This window comes from Planococcus citri, chromosome 4, assembly GCF_950023065.1.
Source record: "Planococcus citri chromosome 4, ihPlaCitr1.1, whole genome shotgun sequence".
Lineage (NCBI taxonomy): Eukaryota > Metazoa > Arthropoda > Insecta > Hemiptera > Pseudococcidae > Planococcus > Planococcus citri.
In genome coordinates, this window is record NC_088680.1 from 18,322,865 (window position 1) to 18,332,290 (window position 9,426).

Below are 9,426 nucleotides of genomic sequence, written 5' to 3' on the forward strand. Positions count from 1 at the left end.
AGAAGTGTTAACACGAAGGTATCAACTGAATTTGTAGTCCTCGTTTCTCATTTCATCCTCAAATACGTACCTATCTCGAATTCGAAGTTGAAATGACGAATTTATGCGCACGCTTTGTGTTTTTTGCTATTTGCTTGTTCACTCATTTGGATATATCGGTGAGTATAGAAAATTAATCCAACTTTCAAGCATCCATCGCCAAATTAAACATCGTTTTTCTTAAATTTTACAGCTGCAAACTTGCAATGGTCCTCCTCCGTTGGAATATTATAAGGAAACCGACAATGTAAGTTGAATATACATATAAGTCATATATTATCAAAGACGCTGAACAGCAACATTAACCTGAATTTGCACCAAATTCGTCGATTTTTTCCATTTTTCATCATATGTAATAGAAAATTTTGTAAACTTTGTTATGCAATAAGCGGATTTTGCCATCAGAATGAAATCCGATGGAGTAAGTTTACGAATTTCAATTCTATTTTTCATTATGTATCTCATGATTGAAAAATTATAATATTATAAGCCATCTTCAACAGCAAAAAATACACATCACCATCTCGTACGATACAGACACCAATTCAGCTGATAATTTTTTCAAGAGCCAATTAACAGAAACTTTGATTGACGGATTTGCACAATGCGGCGTAGTTGAGTTTAATTACAACCCGTGCACGGTGGCTAGGGTAGGCTACAAATATTTTCACCAGTACCAAAATGGCTGACGATCTCACTAGGCAATCGTCAGAGTTCATTAATTATTGCCAATTGTCAATTTCAATAAAACGAGAATCGACGATGATTTTTAAATGCTTTAACATTTCAGTATAAAGACCAAGTTCTATTTTGCACTTCCGAGACGCAATGCACAAACGATAAATATCACAGCTGTATTGCCAATTCATTGAAGTGTCCAACTAGCATGGGAAAATTCCTGATATGTGTTTACTCGGGTTCGTGTATGCAACAGGTCGCAATAAATTATCACATATACATACTATTAATTTATCCTCTCGTCAAGTATCTACTCTAAACGGCATTTTTTTTTTAATTCGACTTCTCTACAATTGATTCAAGTGCGCTACTAAATATCAGCTGAATTGGACGGATGACATAGAAAAGTGTGTTAAAGATGGTCTAGGAGGTAAGCAGTGTAATGATTTCCATACCATGTTCGTAGATGCTAAATCCCAACAAGCGCCAAATACTCCGGTAAGAAATCGATTTTATTCAAGGTATGAGCATTCCACATCTGTACTGTACAAATGAACATTTTTTTCTCTTACGGCAGCAAGCGCCATGTGCCATCACAAATTTCAAGGACACCATATGCTGGGTGCTGGGACAAGCCGGATTGAAGTGTGATGCTATGTGTTCTAAGTAATTCGTTATACAATATGAGATTATTGATGGTTATCGGTTGTTATTATGAAATTATGTACGTATTATAGGTACCCATTAATGTAATTTAGCTTTAATCAATAAAATATTATTTTTGGCAGCATATAAAAATATGAATATTATATTTTGTATTAATGGAGTTTCTTATGATCCTGCCCAATTTTTTTTTTTACGAGTTCATTCAATGAAGTGTAGGCAAATTGGCACTTTTTTTTTTAGAATAAAAACTTTATTTAATTAGTCCGCTAAGCTTTTATTGCGGAGAATTGTTGAGAAGGGTCCCCTGAAAAATACCCTAAAAAGTCAACATTCTCCAGACCCAAATATTTTGTTTGACTTTTAGAAACTCTTTAAAAAATTCGATAAGTTCTGGACAATAAATCAACATTTCAATGACTTTGATTTCTGTCATTTTGATGTTTACCAGACTCCAGAAAAATTTGAAAAAAAATTTGTTGGTTTTGTAATCTGATTTCGAATTGTTCTCTCCGACTTTCAAAATCTTTGAAAAAATTTCTATGAATTTTTAACATTATGTCAAACTTTTAAGAACTTTTTTAAAAATGCCCAATTTCTAAAATTTCTACTGTACCATTGAAGTTAATTTTTAGATATCAAGTCTAACTTGTAAGATGACAAATCTGCTGAAATTACGAGTACATCAAAAATTCAAAAATAACGTTCTAATATCGAGCCAGACTTTTCTGTTTAGTTGGAATTCCAAACATTTTGAGTTCACTTGAGCAATAAACATATGCATGATTTAAAACTTTGTTGCTGGAGAGAAGACTCTATAACTCCTATTTTTTTTTCCAGTTATTTTCAAATCAATTTCCTAGTAAATCTCAACTTATACAATTATTTTTATTATTCTTCTGCTGATTTTCTCAAGATCAATTGCTGATTTCCCCCTGATTTTCATTAAACTTTCAAGCAAAAGAATATGCTCGATTCAAAGGAATTTCTGGCAAAAAAGAGAAACTGTTGAACATTTTTTGGGAAAACGTGCAATTTTTTGTTGCAAGCGAGAATTTTTTACAATTTTTGGCAAAAAGCAATAGCCTACTTTGACAATTTTTTAGCAAAAGATAGGCCTTTTTGGAAATTATGTGCAGAAAATTGATAAGATATTTTTTAGGCTACTTTTGGCCAGAAAGAAAAATTTTTGGGCCATTTTAGAAAAAAAATGAAACTTTTCAGCAGTTTTGCTGAAAAAAGAAAATTTTTGTCAAAAGTCGGGATCTTTTGGTAGGAAATTATACTAATTTGGAGACAAAAATGATATCTTTTCGGAATTTCTATGAAAAAGCGAGGTTTTTGAACAATTTTTAGTGAATGCAAGATTTCTTGAAATTTAGCGAAACTTATGGTTATTTTTGAAGAATGTGAGAATTTTTGGCAATATTGTTTAAAAAAAAGCAAGACTTTGAACGATGAACCAAACAGCAAAACTTTTCGTGAATTATTGGGAAAAAATTATACCTACTTCTTGACAATTTGAGGCAAAAAAGCGAGAGTTTTGAGTAATTCTAGAAATAAATTGAAACCTTTTAGCAATTTGGATACAATATGTTATTCAACAAGGTAGTGAAATACAATTTCAGTTATTTTCGACGATTTTTAATTACTCTCCTCGCTTTGGTCGGGAGATAAGCCTCACACATTGTCAAAAATCACTTTATTTTACTATTAGGATAAAAATACCATTTCTTTTTTGCACAATCTGTAGAATCAATTTTATTCGTATACAATCGCATAAAGCTTAAGTATAAACACATGTAATACGCAGTTTAAAAATCATCCAAAATAATTGCAAATCGCATAACGATAGTCACTTAGAACAAATAGCGTCGCATTTCAAACCACCTTGTGCCAGGACTGTACACGTGGCCAGCTTGAAATCGGTAATAGCACTTGGAATTTCCTATGCAAGGATAAAAAAATATTCAGTAACGTACGATCAATCTTGTATACCTATCCAGAGATTAAATTCCGTTCATTAAAAACTAAGTAGGTAAATTTTACCCCAGATTTTTCTGATTCAGTTGTCGGTCGTTTGGTTTTAGCATCGATGAAGACTGTATGGAAATGATTACAGTACTGCGCTCCTTGACCTTGACTGACACACGCTTCCATATCCTCCTCAATCAGTCCACCTTCAGTAGCACACTTAAAAAATGAGGAATTGAAGAAAGAAGAACGAATTATGCAAAACATGTGTCAAGAAATTACATCGTTGATCGAGATTTTTAATAAACAAAACAACAACCTGTTGAATAGTTTTGCCCAAGGAAACACATATCAAAAATTTCCCCATTTTTTCCGGGTGCCAGACAAAAACAGTGGCAACGCAGCCATGGATTTCATCATAAGTACATTGCGTTTCACTATGGAACTGAAATGTTGAAAATATTCAATAAGCACTCCGAATAAATCCATTAGATCATACTGCATAAAAATAGTATTGTAAGTAGGCTACAGGTACCTTAGAAATCGTGCACGGATTGAACGCCCAATCAATAACACCACATTTTGAAAATCCGTCGATTAAATCAGCTGTTATTTGCGTTTTGAAGAAATCAGACGCTGATTTAGTCTCAGTATCATATGAAATGGTAATGAGCATTTTCGGCTATCGGTAAACCCAAGAAAAAATATTCGAATTAGGTTGCCTATTCCAACTTTCGATCATGAAAATGAGAATATTGAAGTAAAATCCGCAACTTACACCTTCGGATGCCGAGTACCACATTCTGACGGCAAAATCTCCCTGTTTCAAGAGAAAGGTTCATGAAAACGAAGAAATTATCACACAAAATAGCCCAAGAGACTTGAAAATTAGTGTTGGATCGCGAATTATCATGTGGTAGTCGATCTCACATTATTAACCAATCAGATTGAAATTTGATAATTTTAATCAGTTTTCAATCCATTGATCAAATTGTGCACCACCTTGGCGATTCAGAAACAGGAATACAACTTACATTGCCAGATTCCTTATAATATCCCGCCCAAGCAGAAGGATTAGCAGGAGGATTCTGCATCTGAAAAAGCTCAGCCACATTCAATTCGACGAGAAAAAGAAATTCACCTAAGTAGGTATCATAAATGAAATAATTCTCTCAATTTACCGACCCCATATTCAAATGAGTGCATATGCTCGCCGCGAAAAGAACAACGCCTGCATAAAAATTGACCATTTTGACGATGCAATTGAAATGAAAAATGAAAAACAAAAGCTATCTAGGCCTGCTATGCACAAATTCACTATTATGTATTATCACCTTTGAACCTTGAAAAAAAAATAACTCGCATCTAGATCTATCTATAGCGAACACTCCTGCATTCATACCATGAATCCTCACGTGAAATTCACCTGTGTCAATAGAAACAACAGTTTTCATCAGTCATAAAGTAATAAATTGCTTGTAGCTTTATTAATAGGTGTGGGGCAATTCGTTTTCATGAATATGACTTCAGCTGCGATGTAAAAAGCTCAACGTAAAAATCACAGCTGGAAAATTCTATTCTAACTACGTAATATCAGGCTCACATCAAAATAAAATAATCCAGGTTAAAAAAATGAAAAAAACATACTCACAAAACTGAGTACCTACTTCATACCAAAAATTTAAATCAAGTAGAAAATATTTCAACGAAGATTAGACTAAAATCTGTTCAAATAACTACTCACAAAATGATCAATTTAAAAAGATTTCATTTTCGAAAACGAAAAGCTGCTCAGTTTTGGGCGAAAGATTTTCGAAATTGTCTAACATTTTCAGACCTGTCAGTAAAAATTTCTCGATTTTTTGGACGTTTAATAATATCGAGATAATATGCTTAAAATCGTTAAAAACTGACTTCTCGGACCATGAAATGAATTTTAAATCCAAATCCAAATACATCGCTTCAAACGCAAAATCCTATTTTTTTTAAAATCAGGCAAAAACAATAAAAACTCTCCGCAACCAGCAATCAACTCGCCACTTGTTCTATGTAACCTGTATTGCAAGGATATGGCAGGATTCAAAAATTCTGAGCCCAATAAAGTTCCCTCATTTGTGCATCAGATCTTCAACACGACAGAAAAGGAAGAATTAATTTGAAACTTAATAAATAAAAATACCTACTCATTTTTCAATTTTCAAAAAAATCCAAAATTCAGAAATCAATTTAGTTTAATGAAATTTTGGACATGGGAGAGAATTTTGGAATCAGCTCTTTCAAAAATCAAGTCAAATATCTCTCCCTCGATTTTCATGAAAGTTTGAGAGGAAATTTGAAAAAATGTTGCAAGAGGTGTTGGGCAATTCAAAATTTTGAAATTTTAAATGAAAATTGAAGAAATAAGTATCATTTTTTATTAAAATGAAGAATTACACGAAGATTTTCAAAAAAACAATCATGTATTCATTCGACAATTTTTTTTGATATTTTTCAATGCAATAAAGGTCACCATTAGGCGAAAAAATCTTACTCATTAAAATACTGACTCAAGTTAAAGATCATCCATAAACATTAAAACACATCATATCAAGTTGAACAAACTGCATCACATTTAAGATTGATTTTAGCTAACATAGCACACGTGGATTTTTTAAAATCAGTAATGGCATTCGGCAAATTCTACAGAAAAATGATAAAAAAAAAAAAAATTAAAATACTTAAGACTCGACGATCTACTTGAAACAAGATGAATTCACTTTACCGCTGAATTATCTATTTCAGTTTGCGTTTTTGGTTTCTTTTTGGCATTCTGAAAATCATTATAAGAAGCATTACAGCTGCCAGCTCCACTACCACGAGTAATACACGCCTTCATATCCTCCGGAAACAATCCACCTTCTTGATTGTTACACTTGAATACGAAGAGGAAACAAATTAAAATCGAAAACTCGATAAAAATTTGAAAAAGCTTATCTCAAAAATACGAATGTAGGTAATAGGTATTTGTAATACGAACATCTTCGCAAGATTTGCCAGCAGTATAAGTACAAACTACAAATTTGCCCATTGTATCCTGATGCCAGTTGAAAGCGTCATCGAGACAGCCGTGAACTTGATCGTAACGACATTGATCAACACCTTTAGGACAAGACAGCGTTGCTCCTGTTGAAATCTGATGGAATTTACGTCAATTATTAATGAGAAGTTTAAGGAGCTACGCATCAGGAAAGGTCAAAGGTACCATACCTTAGTTGTCGTGCAAGGACTAAAATTCCACGCGATTACATTGCACTTGGTAAAATCATCGATCAACTTGGCTGTTATTTGAGTTGTGAAAAAAGTAGACGCCGATGTAGTTAACGTATCATAAGCAATGATCACGTTCAACGCTTTCTACGGTGATTCAGGAATAGGGAAAAAAACACCATGAGCTCAAATTTCAACCAATCGTGCTACCTATTTCAAAAAATATCAAACTTACATCTTTGACCGGATCATATGACATCCTAACACCAAAATCGGCCTGTAAAATTATGTTAAAAAATTCGCATCAGGTTTGAGATGAAAATTTCAAACTAATTTATACTCGAGGTAAAACCTACTTCTGTAGTTTCAACATAATACACCGTAGGAGAATCGGGGTAAGGATTTGCCAGCTGTTGAGAAACGAAACGAAAGTAGAAAAAATAGTATAATAGACGTTTTAGTTTATAACTTAAGCAATCTGTACGTAAATTATACAAAAATTTCATTAATTTACCATGGCTGTATCCAAAAAAGCACACAAACAAAAGAAAAAAAGAAGAAAATTGATGGAAAAACTCTGACGGGCCATTTCGAAAGTACGAACTACGAACACGAGTAAAATGAGATAAAAAAGCACGAATCCAACCCGTTTTGTAACGTTTCAATTTTACCCAAAAAAAAAAAAAATCCGGCGCATGATCATGAATCATGAATCACTTGTGTAAACTCAGAACTGTCATCCCATAAAACATTTGAATCGAATATTTCGCGAGAATAAATTATTAAAAATCGATTTGATTTTCTACCAGTGTGGGTTACTGACGCGCAATACGACACTAAAATCTCGATCAATGAAAATGAAGGTCAATCGTGCAGAACAGATATGTAATTAAATATTTATTGTTTGCCTTCCTTCTCTTGATTTTACTATACGCTCAGATCAGTAACTATTTGACAGAATGATCTGAACCTACCAAAATCCTGATTGATGCATCAGCTATTTTCGACTGCAGCAAAATCGATGAATAAAATTTACAATTTTCGCACCTTTTTCCATTGAAGAGCATCGAGATTGAATCCAAGTTGAAAATGAATTTCAAACAATATGGGTCATTTCATGCCAAAACGGTGGATTTTTACACGACGAGTCTTCGATTTTTTTTAAAAATCAGATCATGTTGTAGAGGTCATCAAACGATGACGAATGACGCAAACCGGACATTTTTTTCGATTTTTTTTGGCGGAGCTGTGGACCTTTAAAGTTCTCCAAAATGCCCCAAAATGGAAAATTTCAGTTGAAAATTGCTCCGGTTGTAGTACGTGGTATAAAATTTTGAACTTTTTTTCCAATTGTAGTACACTTTGGGTAATCGACGAATGATGTCAAAATCAGTGTTGCCACTTTCAAAAACTTGAAAAAAATCGATTTAAAAACTTATAATTTAAATACAAACCATAATGTTCACAAGTTGAAATTCTGAAAAAATTCTCATTTTAGTCATTTTATTTATGTACAATAACGTACTCATCAAACAATTAGACGGACATTTTTTTTTTTCATTTTCGAGAAAAAAAATTACAAGTTAGCACTTACTTATTGCAAAAATACCGTCAAAAAACAAAAAAAAAATGCAAATTTTTGAATTTTTGAGTAATTTTACCAATGTGTAGACGAACATGTGAGAAAAATCCCCCTCTCACACCCCCAATTTGTCAATGAATTGACGAGAAATACCTTTTTTCGTGCTATATAATTTTATGAGTGAAACATATTGAAAAAATTTCGCCACCGTTTTGAACAAAAGCAGAAACCAAAAAAACTAATATTTTTCCATTATTTTTTAAAATATTTCACCAAAACGTACCACGGATATGTGAAAAAATTCCCCCACTCCCAACTTGTCAATGAATTTACGAGAAATGTCATTTTTCTCCTCTAGTTAAGAAATTCCTTTCAAATTGAGGAAAATCAAAGTTTGCAAACTTTCAAGTTTAATCATGAATAACAGAAAAGTTTTCAGATACTATCCTGGAAATACGAAAAATATAAAGAACCTGATACTACGAGATTTTTTCGTCGCAGATGAAAAAATTATTTTTCAATTTCACCTCGTAAAAGAGGAGTTTAGTAGAATTATTTTTTTACAATGTTGGCCGTCAACTAAACATTTGACATAGTTGACGTCAACTATGTCAAGTCAAAAACCAATATTTTCAGTATTACTTTTTTTTAACCGAAAAATTCCTAATTCATGGTGTCTAACAAAACTCTCAAACAAAAAAATCATGACTTTTTCGTGTCTTATTTTTCACGCTTTTACCGCATTAAAATACCCCCCTCTCCCAAAAAAATCTTAAATAACTTGAAACTGCGAAGAAATCGAACAGGGTTGCCATTTTTTACAGGACTAAAAATTAGATATTTCAGTTTTTTCGTTTTTCAGATTGTTTGAACAAATTTTTTATTTTTTCATTATTTTATGGGATTTTTACAAAATTTTCTAGTGTGTTTCGAACTAAATTCTTGATTTTTCATGACTTTTTCCAGACCGTTAGACACCCGGTAATTATTGACGACTTATGAGGGAAATTCTTGGTTTTTGTTTTTTGTTTTTTTCATTTTTCGACAACTTTGAAAATCTTGAAATTTTTTCTCGTTCAAAATGATTGAAATTCATTAATCAAAAACTTCAATAGTAATAATCATTTTTCACGAGAGAAATCGATTTTGCTAGTCTTTTTGACATTTTCCAAATTTAACAGTAATTTTTCAACTATTTCAGAGAAAACATCACTAACTTGAGCGAATTGAAGGAAAAAGCTCTC

At 32.4% G+C, this 9,426-nt stretch overlaps 2 protein-coding genes across 2 annotated transcripts; one reads left to right on the forward strand and one right to left on the reverse strand.

Annotated features, from left to right (window-relative positions):
- LOC135844055 (uncharacterized) lies at positions 1-1,553 on the forward strand. Its single transcript, XM_065362154.1, has 7 exons — positions 1-158; positions 233-286; positions 428-460; positions 543-689; positions 830-973; positions 1,081-1,215; positions 1,295-1,553. The coding sequence occupies exons 1-7, from the start codon at positions 93-95 to the stop codon at positions 1,385-1,387; spliced, it is 672 nt and encodes a 223-aa protein (XP_065218226.1). The 5' UTR covers positions 1-92; the 3' UTR covers positions 1,388-1,553.
- A 4,241-nt stretch (positions 1,554-5,794) lies between these two features.
- On the reverse strand, positions 5,795-7,270 carry LOC135843737 (uncharacterized). The gene is made up of 7 exons (XM_065361713.1): positions 7,115-7,270; positions 6,957-7,010; positions 6,836-6,877; positions 6,601-6,747; positions 6,371-6,526; positions 6,116-6,265; positions 5,795-6,033 (listed from the first exon to the last, which is right to left on the reverse strand). The coding sequence occupies exons 1-7, from the start codon at positions 7,187-7,189 to the stop codon at positions 5,941-5,943; spliced, it is 717 nt and encodes a 238-aa protein (XP_065217785.1). The 5' UTR covers positions 7,190-7,270; the 3' UTR covers positions 5,795-5,940.
- Between the last annotated feature and the right edge of the window lie 2,156 nt (positions 7,271-9,426).